The 21,472-nt window shown below is 34.9% G+C and overlaps 1 protein-coding gene and 1 long non-coding RNA gene across 6 annotated transcripts; one reads left to right on the forward strand and one right to left on the reverse strand.

The window, feature by feature from the left end:
- Positions 1 to 1,585: 1,585 nt before the first annotated feature.
- On the reverse strand, positions 1,586 to 6,319 carry LOC139891944 (uncharacterized). 5 transcript variants are annotated; one of them, XR_011773924.1, is made up of 10 exons: positions 6,107 to 6,319; positions 4,358 to 4,460; positions 4,187 to 4,260; positions 3,942 to 4,050; positions 3,533 to 3,852; positions 3,349 to 3,452; positions 3,097 to 3,276; positions 2,683 to 2,963; positions 2,392 to 2,483; positions 1,586 to 2,012 (listed from the first exon to the last, which is right to left on the reverse strand). XR_011773924.1 is itself a non-coding variant. In XM_071874971.1 (8 exons), exons 5-8 carry the CDS (start codon positions 3,633 to 3,635, stop codon positions 2,829 to 2,831), a joined length of 522 nt encoding a protein of 173 aa, XP_071731072.1. In that variant the 5' UTR covers positions 3,636 to 3,852; positions 3,942 to 4,050; positions 4,187 to 4,260; positions 4,358 to 4,460; positions 6,107 to 6,319; the 3' UTR covers positions 1,586 to 2,828. The 5 variants fall into 5 exon arrangements, 1 of the variants encoding a protein (XP_071731072.1); XR_011773925.1 differs by lacking the exon at positions 2,392 to 2,483; XR_011773922.1 differs by having other exon boundaries at positions 1,586 to 2,483.
- A 3,434-nt stretch (positions 6,320 to 9,753) lies between these two features.
- On the forward strand, positions 9,754 to 11,745 carry LOC139891946 (uncharacterized). Its single transcript, XR_011773926.1, has 5 exons — positions 9,754 to 10,010; positions 10,329 to 10,537; positions 10,813 to 11,179; positions 11,337 to 11,578; positions 11,669 to 11,745. It is a non-coding gene; the product is annotated as an uncharacterized lncRNA (long non-coding RNA).
- The last annotated feature ends 9,727 nt before the right edge of the window (positions 11,746 to 21,472 follow it).

Genomic DNA, 21,472 nt, shown 5'->3' on the forward strand with positions numbered 1-21,472 from the left:
TGAGTCATATTATAGTAGATACAATAGGACACTTAAATTCTTTAATAGGACACTTTTAGTTTTTGAGGTCATAATTATCATATGATTTCATAGGACACTTTAATTGTGAATCATAAAATATTTCGTTATAAGACATTTAACGGTTTAGTGTCGCATTATGTGACACTTCAATAGGACACTTTATATAAAAGTCATATGAAATAAACTATCATAGGACATTTATTTGTCCTAGTCGTATTATATATAGCTAATAGGACATGTAATACTTATGTCGTATCATTGTCAATTTTTAGGACACTTTTAGTTTTTGGGGTCATAATTATCATATAATTTCATACGACACTTTAATTGTGAATCATAAAATGAAACTTTATAAGACATTTAATGGTTTAGTGTCGCATTATGTGTTAATTTAATAGGACACTTTATATTAAAGTTATATGAAATAAACTATAATAGGACATTTATTTGTCCTAGTTATACTATATATTTAGGTAATAGGACATGTAATACTTATGTCGTATCATTGTCAATTTTTAGGACATTTTTAGTTTTTTCGGGTCATAATTATCATATGATTTCATAAGACACTTTAATTGTGAATCATAAAATGGTACTTTATAAGACATTTAACAATTTAATGTCGCATTATGTGTTAAATTAATAGGACACCTTATATAAAAGTCATATTAAATATAGTATCATATGACATTTATTTGTCCTAGTCGTATCATATCTTAAGCTAATAGGACATGTCATACTTATGTCGTATCATTGTAAATATTAGTACACTTTTAGTTTTTTCGGGTCTTAATCATCATATGATTTCATATGACACTTTAATTGTGAATCATAAAATGGAACTTTATAAGACATTTAACAGTTTAGTGTCGCATTATGTGTTAATTTAATAGAACACTTTATACAAAAGTAATATGAAATAAACTATCATAGGATATTTATCAATTTTAGTCGTATTACATCATAAGTCAATAGGAGATGTGATACTTCTGTCTTATCATTGTAAACTTTAGGCCACTTTATTTTTTTAATATGACAAATGGGTTTTTGGGGTCCTAATTAACATATGATTTAATTGGATACTTTAATTGTGAATTATTAAACGGGACTTTATAATATATTAAACGGATTTTCGTCGCATTATGTTGTAATTTAATATTAATATGACACCTTCTATAAAAGTCATACTAAATATACTAGCATAGGACATTTATTTCTCCTAGTCGTATTATATCAAAATATATTAAGAAATTTAATATTTAGGTCATATCAATGTAAGTTTTTAAAAAACATTTATTGTTTGATAAGACGAATGAGTTATTTATGTCTTAGTTATTATAAAGGACATAAAGGAGTTATAAGAATGAAATTCAGTCATCATACTTCAAACATGACATATAATGTATCACTATAGCACTAAAAAAATGTATAAATTCCTAAAATCAGGTTATAAGCATTCTAACGCATATAGCAAAATATATAACTTCAGCAAATCATATTAACATAGAAAAATGAAATTTGATAAAACTAATAATAAAATAGATACAAGTTTTTTGTTCGACCAGTTTTAACATTGCAACTATTATGGTTGGACCATTAACAAGCATCAAGCCTATATTTTCACCTATATTAAAAACTAGAAAATGATTCAACGCACTACGCTCTCTAAAGCTTTTATGGATTCGATAGTTTGACAATATACTTTGTCACTAATATTACACAGTTAATAGTACCTAAGGTGCCAAAATAATAGAGTTAACACAACATTAGCGATGTTGTTTACATAATATCCTTGGTTGCTAGTGCATGAGTGGTTTAACAGTATAAAGCAAAAGGTTCCTAAAGTTGGTTTAGTTACGCAGCATCAGAAACTGTTATGTTAAACAAAAGGATGTTGCTTGTTTCTACTGCTACACTTATTGGTCTTTTATCCTCTTTGTTGATTGGCAGGTTGATCTCTATTCCTGGAGACTGAGTGAGTTTGGGGTGATCTGTAACGACAATGATTATGGTGGTTAGAGGCATGACAAAATGGAGGTTACATTAGGTAGAAGAACATAAATTTTACACTTCAATCATATGTTTCATTTTTAAATAAATGTGATCATTATAAATATTAGTACCTATGCAACATTGAAGTTGCTTTCAATTAACAACAGTAGAAATAGTCATTTATTAATCATGAGGTGTTAAAAAATGCTTAAAAGGAGTGGCTTTTTGGATAAACTTTCTTAAAATAAATGAAAACTTACTTGCCAAATACGATGTTCCTACAAATATGAATATGAGCATAAACCCGAAAACATGAACTTTTAAAACCTTAACCAAACAAAGTAATCTTCTATAATCTAAATGAAAAAGAAACAGAACCTGTGACCCGTAGTCCAAATTCTAGATCTGAAGATCCCATAGTAGATGATGGAGCCCAATATAACAAATACCAAATACTTATGAACCGGAACCTAAAAAAAATTTATAAGCACAAATGCTATTTCTTAAAACAGAGTATGCATGAGATAATTAGGGGAAACATATTTTTGTAGAAATATAGAAGACGAAGTTAAGATAGTATAACTAAAGATCATAAATGTCATGCAATGCAGCAAAAGAATCATTCTACATTATATGAAGTACACACTAAAATTGCTAAAAAAAACTGACCGTTATCATACGCATAGGATTGCATGGCCACAGCATCTATATTCCTTGACCAAGACATGAGTGCATACTGGCAGATCTTGGTCTTGCCATCTTCACATTTCTATTATAACCGTTTCCAGCAGGTAACATCCAACCACACTTATCAGTTACTGAATGCAGTCCAGGATGCAAACCGAGTTGCTGAGCATTCCTTGCCGATAACATTTGATTGTAACGTTGCATTTTTTGTTGGTCATCAGTTGTTGATGATGACCTCGCCCTCGGGATCCAATATCTTCCATCTTCAATACAGGTACAGATCCAAAAATTGATAAAGATAAACAATAATTCCCAGGTTTGATCAGTTTATGGTTTTGGTTTGAATGAATACCACCAGAGAAAAAAAACACAAAATATATTTACATAATTACATACGAGACGGATTAAGTGGTGCAGATGCAGGCTGAAGATTACTATCAACCGAATTGGAAGAACGGTGTTAATGAGGTTGAACCAGAACCAAAACTGGGAAGCACTGGGAGCATAGTACCATGGTTTAGAGTTAGTAAACCACCACAATGAGGACATTGATAGCCAACAGAAAGAACCTCTGGGCTGGATAGAATCAGGATTGGATAGAACGATTAGTGTCTATGGTTTCTTAGTAGCGGTATGTGGTTGTTATACCTGTGAAGAGTGATTGCTTTGCGCCTGTTTGTGGTAGCTGCTGCTCTGTTTTAGTGCTATTTGTCCCGAGTTTAGAGATGGTGGTGTTGCAGACTGAGTGTATTCTGCAGGTTTCATAATATGGCATTGAATAAGATTAGTGATTATATGAATATTAAAAAAATATAGTTTGTTTATATGGTACCTGTTTCTGGTGCATCAGCGGCCTGTGTGATTGTCATTGGATCTGCAGCCGGTATGCCTTTTGGTTGTGTTATGCTGAAGATGTGTTCGATAATGATATCCATATATCGGTTATTTAGTTGAGTGTTATAGTGATATCAAAAAACGCGCCTGGTTTCTTCAAGTTCGTTTATAGCGGGTGTTAAGTCTTTTGAGTTGTTAAATCCCATTTTGTTTAGCATTATGTTGCAGGGTTGTTACACAATCTTGTCACCTTGTGGTGAGAAAAAGGTGAATTGTGTTGATTAGTTGTCACCTGAGATAATAGCTCTGAAACAGTAGCTACGATAAAAGAATTGGTGGCGTTAACTGTTAATTTTATGAATGTCTTTTATAGTATTTTAAAATGTGATGACAGTTACATTTGTTACCTTAGTCTATATGGATCTTGTTCACCGTCCTCGAGGCACTGATGACTGACCCGAGTACTGTATGGTAGTAAACCACGGATCACCAATATCCATATACATAAGGTCACACCTACAAAAAACGAAAAATATGACAACCAAAGACATCAACTGAACATATAATAAAAAATACAATTCCCACAATCAGCTTTGTGATAGCAATTCAAACTTGACCAAAACCATAAAATATTTTACTTCCATCTCAATACCAATGACTTCTTCAAAAGAGTGTACAACAGTGTTGTTTAGTCACGCTTTTTCTTCGTGCATGTTTCCTGCATGTCTGTTTTGGTAGAAAATATTAAGTAACATTGTGATTGAAACTTGATGAGAAACTTGATTGCAGGTGCACGTAATAAAAATCAGAATGAATGCTTTACCTGAACAGTTGTCTTTAGGAGCTACAACTGGTTGTTGCGGTTGTGTGTTTGTGCTCTTTGTTGATCGCGGGCGTTGACAGAGGGGTGATTTGTGAGCTCGTACCTATTGTGAAGAAGTTACTTGGTTTGTTATTACGAAAATCCATTTTCGAATACCAAAACATAATCTTGTACATAAACTACAGAATGAACATCCATCAACCCTAAAATCGGATATCATCGGATATTACCACAAAGTCAATCATATCAGGCATTGTCAAATGTTTACTAACATTCAAGACAATCAATTAAATTCATTTAGTATCAGAAAATAAGCTTTAAGAACGGGTATTACAAAAAAGTGAATCATAACAGGCAATGTCAAATGTTTACTAATATTCAGGCGACCTAAAAATTGTGCAATAAATTTCAATAAGCAGAATAAAAGATGACAGACAAATGCGCAGGGCCATATACATAAAGTACTACTCTATCATGGTGTTTTTGTTGGTATTGGTTAATTTGTTGATTCATTGAATTGCGTTTACATGTAACTATAGGTGGCTATATGACATAATTGTCGGGTTGGGTTATAAGTCAAAATGTAAAACGTTTAGGTTGGGTAAAAATGGTCGGGTCAGATTGGCCACACTATACGTCTATACCCACCCACCATACACACACAAATCATTAATTAATTGAAGCATAATGCTCATCTTAATGTTAAACACTTTTGCTGGAATTGAATTGAAACTTGGTAGCTTCAGAGATATGGGAGCTTGAAACTTTACTGAAAATTTAAGTAGAAATCAAGTTACAGAGATCCTAAATATTAACTCAAAGTTGGCATAAAAAACTTCTAAAACAAGGGCTGATGCTCAAATCTATCTTATCAACAAAAGTGAATCAATGAGTACTTAATTTAAGAGTATGTCACTACTGTAACATTAATCAAGTGGTCACACAAATAGGTCGATTTAACGGTTACGCTAATAATTTATCACTACAACGTTGACAAAATAGGAAATTCAATATTCGTACCTCCTTTGACATAGCCAAATGGTTGGCGACAAGAGTGTTTCAACTTATTTTATACGAAAAATACACTTAATTCGAAGCTTATGAAGTGGTGCTTATTTTGCAATAAGCACTCATAAGCCCTTATTTTGCAACTTCCCTCAACAAACTCTATAGCCAGACTTGATCAAATAACCTTGCATCCATTGCATCTCTAAGTTTGATAATTCCAACACTACGTAACTAAAAAGCCTAAACTAAACAATCCTAATTGATCACCTGAAAATCTACTAACCTCCTAATGTTCTACATTTATGCTCATCCACATTATCAGGGGGTTTAACAATACTTAAAAACTGCTTAAGCATTTGTGCAAATAAGCATTTTTTCTAGTATGAGTCTTCACAGAGGCATAGAGCCTTAGTAATAAATTTGCACAAGTTAGGTCTAGATTAGCTCACCAAGCAAACGAGCTACCGTGTTCAGTAACATCTAAATAGCAAAAGACGCACCAAAACCTATTTTGAGAAGCAATCTTCGGACGAAGTAAGCTAGGGTTCTCATTTCTCAATAAAAAGCAAGATGCTGGAGTATAAACAATATCATTATAGAAATATTATGAGTGTTTTTTGCAAATTACATAAACAAACCTTATTTGATTAAAATGTTCACCTCATGACTCGTGTACTAGATTAAATCTATTATTATTAATCAAAGCATAACAAGATCAAAATTTATCCAATTTAAAATTACCGTAAATTGACAGATCAGTTCATATTATGGGTTGACCGAGAGTTCCTTTGCGATTGGATGTTGTTGAATCGCCTATACATGCGATTCAATGTTTCTTGAAGAACGAATTATGCAACATGATTTTGTTCCCCTAAATTAGGGTTAGAAAAAAGTAGGGGAAGATTGGCAATTGACGTGGGGTTACAATGAGAATAAGGAAGAAACAAAAATGGAGAATTCTAAATGAAATGGAAGGTTAAAATCTTTTGAAAGTGGGAACAAAATTTAAGAGGGAAGTGTTAAAAAATTTGGAGAAGAAAATGAGGGAATTTTCGTGCCTAATTTTTGAGAGATATTTTTAGTTTTCTGTTGCATTTTTTACTTTTTTTTTTTTTTTTTTGGAAAACTTTTTATTTATTAACTATATAAATCATTGACTTTATTAACCGACGAAAGAATCAATCAGAATATTATGTAAAAAGAAAATTATGGCACACCTCGCTTGTAGAAAGCTACTACCAAAAAACAAAACGATCCACGTCTAACCGGATACACGGCGAAACCGAACACACAAAAAAGAGAACTAGTCATGAGAACTACAAAAACAAGTCATGCACCTACACAATTGGATGCGACCTTTGACTATGTCTTCTATATAACTTGTCGACCAAGAATTAAGAAACATGTGAAAACAGTTAATAATAAAGTGACATATGGCACGAGTTGATGGGAAAATGACACGCGACGAGATAGAATTAGTTTTGTATGTATGTATGTATGTATATGTATAGGTAGATGTACGGATATTAGGGGTGTTCAGAATATCCGAATTAGCAAGCCGAATAATTTCAAAATTCGATCCAAAAAATCGGATATACGAATTCTCATATATTCGATAAATCAGAAATTCGATTTTTAGGATTCGGATACCATATACACTTTCCAAAATTATTGAATATTCGATTATCCGAATATCAGAAATTGATACTTTTGTTAATATATATTTATACTTTATATTTTATATTTATATTTTCTTATAATATAATAAAAATTATTTAATTAAATTCATTATTTTTATTGGACAATTAAAAAGTAACACCCTTTACACATATAACTTAAACCTAAAGTAAAACTCTAAATCTAAAATTACTATGCGGCGTCGATTAATCTATTATTACTCTCATTTAGGTGGTGTTTGTTTTTTACATTGAAGACTTTAGTATGTCTTGTGTCTGCGAGTGGACAGACATTTTCATTGCATCGTTTATTTTTTTGAAGATATAAGCTAAAAAAAGATCTCCATATATCTGCTAAGAAAAAGTTCTGAAAAGGTGCTTCAAAAGTTAAAGACATTTTCACATATACTCTGTATAATTTTTCTTCTCACCTTTCTTTTTTCTAAAAGCGGATATCATTAACCCCGAAAAGGGCCAAAAGGGGCCTAGCCCAATACACGAAGGAGCCTTAAAAGATGAGCTCAGCCCAAAACAAAGGCCAAGAACCTCTACAAGACTGGAGATTTACATCAATACACGTAATAGGCCTGGATCAACAGGCACAATACAGACACGAAATACAGCGAGAACTCGGGACAAAACACAAACGCATATGCCACAAGAATAATGTATAATAATTGCTTATCCGTGCTTGTTTTCTAGTGAAATATATGGATAATAGAATAATGTATAATAATTGCTTATTTATGTATGAAAATCATAAATAAATGGAACTAATGTTATTATTATTATATATTGAGCTAGTGACTAAAATTTATTATTAACATGTTAATATTAAAAAGTTATACGAAGCATATGTATATTGAACATTTACAATATATGTATAATACTTGTATTTGGTAGACATAAAAAACAAACAGCCGTCAATCTTTATTTTACAAACCTTCAGGCCACATCTTCTTTACAAATGTGGTTTGACATCTTAAAAAACAAACAGCACCTTAATCTCTCTTCTCTTCATCTCATCTCTACCTTCTATACATTTCGGTATTTTATCATTAATTGATTATGACTGGCAGTCTCGCATCCCTACCTTCTAATTGACTGTAACCCCGCTATCTCGTATCTCATCTAATCGATTATGACTCGCGATCTCACATTTTGATATTTCGAATCCATGAATTATGAAAACTTTATAAGCTAATATCTTGTTCGTTGTTATTTTATTCTTTTACGAGCTTATGGTTGTTATTTTATGTTCAGAAATGGTGGAGGTCATGGAAAAAGTAGCTAAATTATACTCTGTATTTAGAATCGACTATCGATGAGAGAAATTAACTCCCAGTATATACAAGAATGTGGTGGGTTCACGTAGGGCATATAGTGGGTATCCTCTTCCATGGATGATATTTTTTTTTTATCGAATCTTATCTCACTTTAAAAGTAAAATTCAGATGTTCGAATAATCTGATATTTAAATCCTAAATTTCGGATTCAAATATCGGATGACCAATTTCAATATCGGAATTTTCGAATATCCAAGAATTCAGATCTGATTTTGAACACCCCTATTTAGATATAGATGTATATAATTAAATGCATGGATGTATTGATAGATTTTTATACCATAGACTATCTACGCTTTGGCAATTTCCCCAACATTGGAATTAGAAAGCATATATATATATATATATATATATATATATATATATATATATATATATATATATATATATATATATATATATATATATATATATATATATATATATATATATATAGTGGTAGGATCAAGAGAGAAGTAATCAATCGGGGGGAAGCAAACAAATTTTGTTTTCTTCGTTTCTTGAAAAAACCTTGTTCACGAACATTATAGATGGTATGAAAATATGAACATTTAGTAGAGACACTCTGTGATAAATGTTTTTATTTTGGCGGAAAAACGCTCGAAGAAGTAATATATAACAATTATCGTGTTTTTCGAGCGTATGTTAAGGTTTTAGCTATTGGGGTTTAGATATTAGGGTTTAGATATTAGGGTTTTGAGGGTTTAGATATTAGGGTTTAGAAATTTAGGGTTTAGGGTTTAGATTTAGAATTTAGATTGAGTTTTTAACACGAACAGTTTAGAGTTTAGGGTTTAGAGTTTAGGGTTTAGAGTTTAGGGTTTGATGTTTTGGGTTTATGGAATAAACCCAAAACACCAAACACCAAACCCTAAACCCTAAACTCTAAATCGGGCTAAATTTTACTTCACAAAACATGAAAAAAACGTTAATATTCTCCACGAACAATATTATCTTGAATGTTATTTTTGTCGATCGTTTTCCCGCCTAAATAATAACATTCATCATAAAGTGTCTCTTCTAAATGTTCATATTTTCGTGTGATCTTGATGCCGGAAAAAAAAATTCCAAAAAAAATGAATTTTTTTTTTTTGCTTCCCCCGCTTCTCCCCGATTGGTTACTTCCTCATTGATCCTGCCCATATATATATATATATATATATATATATATATATATATATATATACACATACACATACATATATATATAATTTAGTTAACTAATTAATACTTAACTAATAAATAAATTAATAATTTTTAGAACTAATTGAAATGGGCCTGGATAAGCTTGGTGTAAATACTCAGGTATTTTATATTAATATTAGAGCCTGATTTATGGGCCATAGTTTAATTTTAGCAAACAGATCTTACCGCTCCAGTTTTGTTCCCATATATCAAGTTACGGAGTACTTTTTGAACCCTAGCGCCGCTGTGTACTAGCTGCAGTTACTTCCCGAACTGATCATTCAACCGTCGAAAAAATCTGCAATCATGGCGTCTTTCGATCAAACAGATCTACAATTCCTTCTGTTGTTTATTACGTTGTTAGAGAAGGTTCATCCTCTCATTATCTTCAAGCTAAGTGACTCATCGGAATGCTTCTTGGATTCGTTCCTCTTGACGGTACCTTAGATATTTTTTAATTCTCACGTCGTTCCTCACAATGAATCTTCTGACCACGTTTGTGTTTAATTAATGTAATAATCAGATATTGATTGATTATTGATGTTATTTTGATTGATTTTTGTCCAGACGTTAAATTGTTGTATTTTAAAATTGTGCAATGAAGTTATTTAGTCGGACATAGATGTATGGTTATATGATGAATTTTGAACTAAACACTTGTTTTATCTTTTGATTGTAATGTGTTACAAGGTTGATTTAAATATTGATTAACATCTTAATATGTTGTAATCTCACTAGATACACAATTAATTGCAGTTCAAGAGTTCGACCCATATGAAACACATCAAAGTCCGAGGAAAATGGTGAGGTAAAAGAATTGGGACGAACCTTGTTTAAGAATTTCTAACTACGACAAGGCGTTGCTATCGACATTGAACAACTATGTCAAGTTAGTCAGGATCGAACACTGTTTTCTTCTATTCGAGGAGCTTGGCAAGTCTGATAAGTGGTTACCCTGTCTTGAGGTTAGCATTTCTATTGTAGAAGTTAGAAACTTGTTAAGAGAGTTTATACATGTTTTGGAAATCTAGCTGTTAAATTATGCATTTGGGAAGCATATACTTTAAGTGTTTACGGTTTAAGAAGTGTGTTCAAAGTTAGCAACTACCCACCACCTATCATCTTAATATGTTTTTTTACCCTCATCTACTGATTTCATGAACTTTAGGGTTTGAAATTAATTAATTTTGATGTTGTTTATACTTCTTTCATGTTTATATTTTGGTTAATCAATATTTAGGTTTGTATGTGTTATTGTATCGCTTACAAAGCTTGCATCTAATTTTGGGAGAAGAACATGATAGCAGCCGGTAAAGTTTCTATTTGTTCCTGATTATACTTTTCTTTTTTGTTAAGGTTCTTTTAGTATCATTTCTTGGTATCTTTTAAATGTTACATTACTTTAGCAATTTTGATTTTGTTAGTTGATTAGTGATTTTTATTGGATTTGAAAGCACTATCTCAGACGTGTGTGTATTTTTGTTACTAGTATAACAAAGTTGGTTTCTGGACTATATAAATATTTTACCTAAAATTGCTATTACTACTTTTGAAGCTGTCTTGATGCAGGTTAACTGGTACGCCGATCTCGACTCTTATATATGAAGGTAAGTTTGATGTTGGTTTTGTGATGTCTTATTTCGTTATGGATATTGAACATATATATGTAGCTTCACGTCTTAAGGTATTTTTCTATTTAACACCTTAATGTGTTTGATATTTATCTTTAACATTCATAACTGCTTCTTGCATACGTATTTCTAGGTCGGAGATGAAGTTTTTGTACACAATATACTTAACTGTAGCGAGAAGGTAGGATGAGGATGGTTGAGGAGCTTGTATCCAACTGAGGTAATTGGTGGTGTAGATATTGGAGATGATTGGTGTGTGGTACGCCTTCAACATGTCCTTAAAAAGGTGTTTATGTGGTTAGGTCATTTGATCCGATTAAGAAAGTTGAGGATGCTACAGGCGAAACTATCGCGTGGCCTTCTACGTTCATATCGGTATGTCTACCATAAATTTGTGATAATATTAATTTTTATTTATAACATGCACTTTTATGCTTATAAATATATGAATTTTTTTATTTGCAGTTGGTACCTTTGGATTAATAAAGATACGTGTTGATTGAAGACGTTCTTCGTTGCTTTTTATTGTTTTTATTGTTTTTATTTTCTTTGTCGAATGTTATTTTAGTATTGATATGTTGAAATTATCTATGAATTTTGAATGTTTGATATTTTTCAATTTATGAGTACAATTTATTAAAATATGATTATGTTTTATTTTATATTTATTTTTAATAGAAATTATTAATTGGATGTCTAAAATTTGAATTAAATAAAAACTAGGCCGGAATATATGGTTCCAATGATCCGATCCGGGCCCAAATAATCAAACCGATCTGAATACCTGAATCGTAAAAGAACCCGAACCGAACCTGAATATCCGAACCGGATCTGAATATAGAAACCTATTCGGAATTACTATGACCTGATAGGACTCATTTTGTGGTTTTAAGGTTTAAGAAATTTATATTAGGACTTTTTTAATGGTACTGAAAACATTATACTAGGACTCTATCTGTGGTACTAAACTAACATCTTATTATATATTAGGACCCATTTTGTGGTTTTAAGGTTTAAGAAATTTATATTAGGACCTTTTTTAGTGGTACTAACCTTAAAAATCATTATATTAGGACCCTATTATGTGGTACTAAAGTAATATTTTTGTATATTGAGACCTTTTAACTTGGTACTAAACAAGAATATCGATACATTAGGACCCTTTTTATTGGTACTAATGTAGTATTTTTTTATAATATGACACTTATTTGGGTACTAACATAATAATGCGACCATTTTTGTTAGTCCTTAAGAAATATAAAACTTAAATAGGACCCCTTTGTTGGTACTAATATAATTTTTTTTTTTTACTTTTGGGACCCTTTTGCATGTCTCAATCTAAATATAAGTCACTCGATATGTACTTGTAAGGACTTTTCTATGTGGTCGTTAATTATATTATAGGACTCGATAATTGGTTTCATAATCTTATTACCTTTTAGGACACTTTTCTGCGTCTATACTTTATACGACCGCCTTAGTTGGTACACATGTCCTGTTAGTCCTATCAGGCCAAAAGGTCCTATAAAGTGACATTATAGGACCAATTTGGGTGTCCTATATGTACACTTTTGTTGTAGTGCACTCGATAACTTGACTTGGCCTCTCTCTCTCTCTCTCTCTCGTGATATCTTTGTGATTCAACGGCGAAGCAGCTGTTCACAAAAAATATTGCTTTTCCCAAGTTTGGCTTCTTGTCTTCGACAACTAGTTCAGTAACCTTGGGTGTTTTTGGGTTCCATATCTCTTTTACCAAATAGGATAGCTATCCCGATCGTACGGCTTCCTCGATTGCTATCCTTAGCTGGATGCATTCGTCCGTCTCGTGTCCATAATCATTATGGAATTCACAAAATTTGCTCGTATCTTTGGGCTTTCCTTTGTTGGACAATTTTGGCGGAGCATTGAACCCTTGGGCTGCCTTTTCTGTGGAGAGAATCTCCCTTGGGGTTTTGATGAGTGTCCCCAAGATTCCGGTACCAGGTGCCCTTCGGTATGGAGCGTACTGACCTTTGCATCCCTTTTTCCATGCCTTTCTTCTAGGTGGTTTCTCCTTTCTCTTCGTTTGGTTGTTGGCTTATCATCGTCTGCGAAGGTTCTTGCAGTTTCTTTCGCATCTAACCAAACATAAGCTTTGTTAATCAAAACTTCGTAACTATCGGGCAGATCCCGGGTGAGGTGTTCGATCAGAGCTCGTGTTTTACATCCATACAAAATCCCTGAGATCCTTTGGGTCTCCGGTAAACCAGAGAGTTATTGTGTTTCGTGAGTATACCTTCCAAGGAATACTCTGGTTCCTTCGCCATATTTTTATCTGATGCTGTGAGCAGCCACATGATTTTTCTTGTGACGCCTTTGCTGGATAAACTTGGATCTGAATTTCCTCTTTAGTTCATCGAAGCTTGAAGTCGAGTCCCTTGACAAGGAGTCAAACCAGATTCTAGCGTCACTTTTGAACATATACGAGAAGGCGTGGCATTTTACAGCTTGGTTCCATCAGGACATTCTTGCTTCTCCTTTGAAGACATTGAGATAATCATTGTGATCTTCTTTTTCTTCGTAATACCCTAGGTGTGAAGGTATTTTCATTCTAGTTGGCAGTGGCTGGTTCTGTATACTTGTCACGAAGGGTGTCTTCTGATTTTTCCAGAAGTTATCAACTTCTACGTTGATATTAGGTTGAGGAGTGCCATTTATGCCATTGACACCGCTTTGTGGACCTGTTCCTACTCCAGGCCTTGACTGTGGTGGGGGATATACCAGAGTCCTCCATTCCAAGAAGGGATTTGGGACCCCGTAGGTATCGGCGTATTCTGTTGGGTCATTGCTATATTTACGTATGGTGTGTTTAAAGGATACCAGGGAAAGAACCTCCTAAGGGGTACGAAGAGATGATGTGACCTCCGTTGTTATTTGGAGTGATAATGGAACCTCCATTACTGTTTGGAGGGAAGAGAGGTCCTTCATTGCTGTTTGGAGGGATAGTGGGCCCTCTATTACTGTTTCTTAGGAATTTGTGAAGGCCGCAACAAGGCAAGTGATTGATCATAATCACTAACCCACGAGCGACAAACGAATAATTAAAGCATAACGATAAATAAACGACACAAGATTTAACGTGATTATATCCCAACTCTAAAACACGGAGAAGGGTTTACTCCAGGGGCGCAAACCAGAGATTTTTCACTATTTTTCGTGCACACATTACAATGAGGCTAGGGGTTACAATTTATAGGAAGAGTTAAACTTGTCCACCAAGTTAAACTTGTCCTTCTAGCAAAAGTCATTCCATAAATATTTATTACTTGCTCCATACTCCATTCCTACTAGAAGATTTAATTAAGGAAACAGAATCTCAACGACTTGTTCACCAAGTCAAGCTCCCTACAACTTGTTCACCTAGTGAAGCTCCCTACGACTTGTTCACCAAGTCGAGCTCTCTTCGACTTGTTCCTTTGATCAAATTCTCCAAGTCGAGCTCTCTTCGACTTGTTCCTTTGATCAAATTCTTCACACCTTCAACAATCTCCTACTTGAAGACTTTGAGCAAACTCTTCACTACTCAACAATCTCCCACTTGAAGATTTTGAACAAACCCGAACATCAATCTCCATTCCATCCAAGAAATTCAAACCATCATTATACCGTCAAACTCCATTTGGGACACGCACACTCATCACATACGTCGAATGAGTAGACTTTTGATACAAGGACTTCAACACTACTTGTCGGAACTAGAAACCAATAATTACCTCAACTATCAATGTTTTTCAAACACCCATAGCAACTCCCGTTCTCCCCTCAGCTACGACTTTTGATACCGCTAAAATCAAACATCTGGGTCACGCCGCTCTTCCACACTAGAGGGAAGGAAGTCTTTCGACACCAAAACCACTAAGCTTCAACCCGATCTCCGGTTACTAACATGGTCCATCTTGTTTTTTTGCACCACCATCTTCTTATAAAAGAAGATCAATTGAAGTATGTGCAACTTCAATTACATGATTCTTTCATGAGACAACATCGCCTCACCCATCGCCCAAGACACGTATAATCCCGTCAAACTCGTGTCAATGATCACTCGTACATAATTTCCGTCTATCTATGATTTTCCTTCCCAGCAGTCAGAAAACCCCAACAGACGCCTTTGTAGACTATTCATCAAGGCTCCAGTGAGAACACAAAACCTTAATATATACACCTTTGAACTTTTACCGCTTTTGAGCTAGTACACTGACCCACCTCATAGCTATGAATTTCATGAACACATCTTCTCATTCCCAAGCATGCTCCTACTGTACGAGTAAGAAATAAATTTTGGCTACCTAATATCGGCAAAAATGTCACGTTTTCACCCCGGTATTAAGGCCCAAAAATGATAAAGTTCCAAGCTATATCGCCAAAATACTCACTTCGTAGGTTAAAAATGAAGATCAAGTGATTACGAAGCCGGTGCAAAAAGAATCAAGAGAATTGAAGCTAAAAAAAAGATTCTAGAACGAAAACGGTGAAAGACAAGTTACAACCCAGAAAATCAAGTTACGATCCAGCAAAACAGCAGACCAGGGCAGGCCATACGGCTTGCCATACGACATACCACTATGGGAAACAGCGTGCCACCATCCGGGCACACAAAACGGCTTTCCCTGGCATACGGCCTGCCAACCATTTTTTTGGATCCCTTGCATCAGTTGCTAGGATCTTTAGATCAAGGAACAAGAATCAATTAGCAATTTGAGCTTAATTAAGTGATGAGATATGACGAACAATGATGAACATGAACAAACAATGATAATCTGCTGATTATAACCAAGATTACATGTAACGATCAAGATAAACAAATACAATAACAACTACAAGAATCTAAGTTAAGCACTTTGTCATTTCCATGGTGGTTGGAGCATCAATCCACCATGGATCATCTCCACCATGAAGGTGAAGAGGAGGAGCACACACCTCACACACACTCAAGTGATCTTGGTGATACAAGCCTCAACTACAAATGAACAAGGAAAACTCTATTTATAGTCTCTGCCTTCTATCAGCTCACATGCACGGTTGAGCTTTCAACCGTACGGATGACAGTTATCACCTGTACGAGTGACTTCAGTCACTCGTATGACAGACCTATATTACACATTTAGTCACATATGCTCCTGCGACATGAGTTTTCTAGTTCAATACATCCCTAGGTGTACAACGTAGACCTAAAATATTCTCAGATTGTTCGACAGAGATGGACAACTCCATTTGGTGCACTTACAACTCCCCCTTAGACATTGCTGGCGAATATGTTGCTGTCGATAAGTTGTTGAAAACACCTCTTGCAATCTTCAGTCAGTCTCTGCAGTGGTACCATGTCTTCTGAATCTTCATGCTTCATTAAAGATCTTCTTGAATGCATGTAATACAGAACTTCGCACCTCAATGATTTTTGGTCATTGAGATTCCGCCTTTTCGAATTTTTGTTTGATATTCTCGAAGAAACTTCAAATCCACTTTTGCATACTCACGGAACCAGTTACAGGAAGACTCCCCCTAAGACTAAAATGAGATAAATCTTTGCTTGACTTGAGTCAAAGTGTCGAAACTCTGAAGCTTCCCCTTAAAAGTACATGGGCTCATCTTTAAAGCTCTATCATTGGCTCCCGCGGGTAGTCCCAATGATTTCGTAGTCGATCAGTGGCTATTGGTTGGTAGCTTGATCATCAAACTCCCCATATGATGTAGAAACTTCTTCGAATCTCTAACTTAACCAGTCATTCAGATTACCATCTCACGACACTGATATCTGTGACAAACTCTTTAGATAAAAGACACTCTCAAATTATCTTGATTGTAGAATCTTCTTTCTCAGCACTCAATGTATCCCATTCTCTCAACAATTTGCTCAAGCATAAACGTCTTCATCATGACTTGCCTACTGTAATGGGCAAACTATTCAGAGAAACCCGATCCACAGTTTATCTGATTCATCACACGTCGTCAATTTGGTATCTCATGATTGCGCATCACTCTCATCAATTCCTTTGACAGAGTGGAATCTTCTCAAACACATGCTCTATGTCCAGTGGAATTTCCACAACCAGCTTACATCACACAATGGAACTCTCGAAATTGGGAATTTAAAACGTTTCGGCCCATAAATAATCAGATGGTTCTGATTACCCCACAAAAACTCTTCATAACACTCGTGTCTCGTGTATTCATCTTATACGGATGATGCGGAATTAAACACGTCGTTGGCCCATAAACAGTCAGATGCTCCTGGCTGCCCCACTAATCTTCGCATAACACAAGTGCTTTACATAAAAACTTACTCTGTAAGTTCAACGGACAAAGGAGGTTGTCCACTAAACTTTGTATATCAATGCTTCAGTAAATAGTAAACATTTTCTCACTATCAATAATGCTTGAGTAGGTCGATGTTGATTGTGCATCTTATAATTACACCCCACGAATAAAATCCAAAGTAGCTTCGCAAGAGTTCAAATCTTCATTCGTACAGATCAATCGAACCTATACGACTTAATTTAAGATACGTGTGACATCACTTAACGCATAACAGCAAAGGTTCATGGGCTCATGATGTCTCGTTAGTACTTCTCTCGTGCAAACGAAGGTCGGGTCAGAATTATCATGATGCAAGACCCCAGTGAGTCACTAAATTATTAAACGTGTAGCTTAATTCGTTTTTCCTCCACAAATCACCTTCTCGTACGCTTCTCGATACAATCACATCTCAATCATCTCTTGATCACTTCTCGATCACATCTCAATTGCATCTCAATCACACATCAATCGGTATAACTGACTTTGTTGGTATACAAAGACATAAGCTCACGGGTTAAATCGAGTTGCAGAATCAAATCCGGAAAGATAAACATGAACTTCCTTTGTTTTATGGCTATTTTTGTTGAATCTTTAAGCATAAAGGACCATGGATGAAAAGTATAGTCACTTGCAAGCTTCAAGGACCATGGCTGAAAAATTTACAAAACTTGAAGGACCAAAAGTGAAAAGTTTAAAAATTCAGGGACCAAAAGTGTAAATTTTCCAAAGTTCAGGGGATAAAAATAAAACTTTCAGAAAGTTGAGGGACCAAAAGTGAAAATTTTGTAAAAGATTTTAAAATTTTACACTGGAAGTCCCTTTTATTTAATAGCCGTTAAACAACTAAACTGGAAGGACTAGCTGTGTAAACTTTAATTGTTGGGTAAGAATCTGGTCAAAATCCGGGATCTGGGTCGAATCTTGGGTCTGATTCGGTTTTGATCTGGATATGGGTATAAAATGGGTAAATGGTTGGGTAGGTTGAACTTGGTTAAGGATGATGTCTTGATTCAATGTTTAGGTTTAGGAAACACATAAAAATATGTCAGGTGGGTTCCTTGTATCCCTTGTGATTTCCCAATTCCATCCGACAAATTAAGTGTTTCCAGGTGGGTCCCGCTGAAAAAAGTTCCATTTAATTACCAATTTGTGCCATCGACTGGTCACTGTTCATCTTCTTCTTCCTTTGACAAACCCTAATCGTACGCATGACATGAGATCCCAAATTTCATCGGATTTTTTAATATCACTCGTACGGTTTACCTTATCACTCGCATATACCAACCCCAAACGTACGTTTCAGCCATCTTCAACCTATCACACACACGATCCACGATTAAACACAATAAACTTGAAAATTTAACACTTACACGTACGTTTCACCTATCCTACTCGCATACACGAAGTCTCAGTCGTGTTTTTCACACCTCCACTCGTACGTTTCAATGTTCAAAGTGTTCTTCACCCATTTCCAGATTCCGGTGACCGGAGGTGGCGGCTCACGGCGGTCTAGGGCGGCTCACATGGAAAATAGCTCAAAACTCAACCAAAATCCATAAAACTTAACAAGAATGAGACTTAGGACCCGTCAATCACAACTGTAATTCCAGATTATGCAAACAAACAACAAATCGAGCTCCATAATTCGATTTCAGTCTCAAATACCTAAAAACAAAAATCTCTTCAAAACACGATCAAATCAATGAATTTGGACCTGTAATTTTAAGGAAACAATCACTAGATGATTACAAACAATTCCTCATTCTTAGTTCTCTTTAATTCATCCTAAAACATCAAAACCCAAAAATAGTCAACAAAAGTCAAAACCTAGCTCTAAACTTCAATTTCATCAAATTGCATCTGTTGGATCGATTCTTGTTTGATCTTAGGCTCTGATACCATTTGTTGGATCCCTTGCATTAGTTGCTATGATCTTTAGATCAAGGAACAAGAATCAATTAGCAATTTGAGCTTAATTAAGTGATGAGATATGATGAACAATGATGAACATGAACAAACAATGAACAAAGCAATGATAATCTGCTGATTATAACCAAAATTACATGTAATGATCAAGATAAACAAATATAATAACAATTACAAGAATCTAAGTTAATCACTTTGTCATTTCCATGGTGGTTGGAGCATCAATCCACCATGGATCCTCTCCACCATGAAGGTGGAGAGGAGGAGCACACACCTCACACACACTCAAGTGATCTTGGTGATACAAGCCTCAACTACAAATGAACAAGGAAAACTCTATTTTTAGTATTTGCCCATTCTGTCAGCTCACACGCACGTTTCAGTGCTCAACCGTACGGATGAAAGTTATCACACGTACGAGAGACATTTGTCACTTGTATGACAGACCTATATTACACGTTTGGTCACATATGCTCCTGCGACATGAGTTTTTCTAGTTCAATACATCCCTAGGTGTACAACGTAGACCTAAACCATTCTCAGGTTGTTCGACAGCGATGGACAACTCCATTTGGTGCACTAACACGTATGCCAAGAAAATTTTCCTATTTAAGGAGCTTTTTGCATTCACTTTTACACACACTTCAATTCACTTCTCTCTCTCTCTCTTTCTAAAATATTAGTCATACTTTCAAGGTCTTCGACTCCGTGGGGAAAACCTAGTACCCGCAGAAGAATGCCGAAGATTGTATTAGGCGCGATCTGGAGTTTGAAGTTGTCACATTTGTATTCAGAACTCGTTTAATCTACTGGTACTTCTATCCCTTGTCTTTATATAATGACTTTCATTAGTATGTTTTGTGATATTGTTACCATGATTTGCGAGTAGTTATCTTTAGTGTATGTTATGATGTAGTCAGTTATAATGCCGAAGTAATATTATGGTTTGTGTATATTGTCAAGATGCTTTCCAATTATGCTTTAAACTCAATCGCTTTTCCAACTAATAGAGCGTAGTTATCGGCTCTATTATTGAGAAGTCGCGAACCCCAATTCAGAGTACACTATCTGTGTCACCCCTTGGAAAGAGAATTCTATCAGATACAACGTAAGACTTCACGAGCATCGAGGGTAAGGGACCTTTGTAGAATGTTAATACATCACCCAACCGACTTGCTCAATTGGATGAGCCGTCTAAACGTGTATGCCTGTAGTCAGACTGCAAGGGCATCGAGGGTAAGGGACGTTGCTGCCTATTTAGAATCTTCAAGCCTAGCGCATTACCCAGTGACATGTCTTATGACAGGGGCGTTAGGACCAGTGTAATGAATATAAGGTCACTACCTATTCATGAGCCAACATTCCATAATCTCGGCAAAGTAACTGACGAAACCATAGTATGCACTTGCTTTAATCTTATCTGAATTACAAATTTTATCGCATTTACTTTATTTTATCTTATAAATTAGAAAACCCAAAATTTGGTAATAAATCACCACTCCTTCACTTTAGGATTATCTTAAGCTTTAGTTATAGGTTCGATTCTACCGATATCTTAAAAATACGACCCTAGGTCATTCTTCTCTAACTCACCATAATAAGGAGTAGTACGATTTAGGCCCCGCTAAATATAAATTTAAAACTATTGCTCTCATATCTCGATAGCTGATTCTGACACCTTGCGGCCTAACAATATCGCATAAATAAAACTGTCTGTTTCGGTCATATCAAGAGGTAGACAAATTTTTGGCGCCGCTGCCGGGGAACTGGTATCAGACAATACTGCTTCTATCAGACTTATTTGCAAGCATTTAGTGGTGTCTAAGAAAGACAATTATACACGGACTTGGTTGTTGGATTTTCCGAACAGTCTCCAATTATATTGGAACCAGAAGGATCCTGCCTCTCCGTAGTCGGCCTGGCCACTTGGTTTGTTGAATAGTTCGTGCGAAGCACTGTTATCGAAATACCAGGGAATCAGTAGCAAGAACCAAAAACAAAATTGAAACT

This window comes from Rutidosis leptorrhynchoides, chromosome 2 (assembly GCF_046630445.1).
Source record: "Rutidosis leptorrhynchoides isolate AG116_Rl617_1_P2 chromosome 2, CSIRO_AGI_Rlap_v1, whole genome shotgun sequence".
NCBI classification, from domain to species: domain Eukaryota; kingdom Viridiplantae; phylum Streptophyta; class Magnoliopsida; order Asterales; family Asteraceae; genus Rutidosis; species Rutidosis leptorrhynchoides.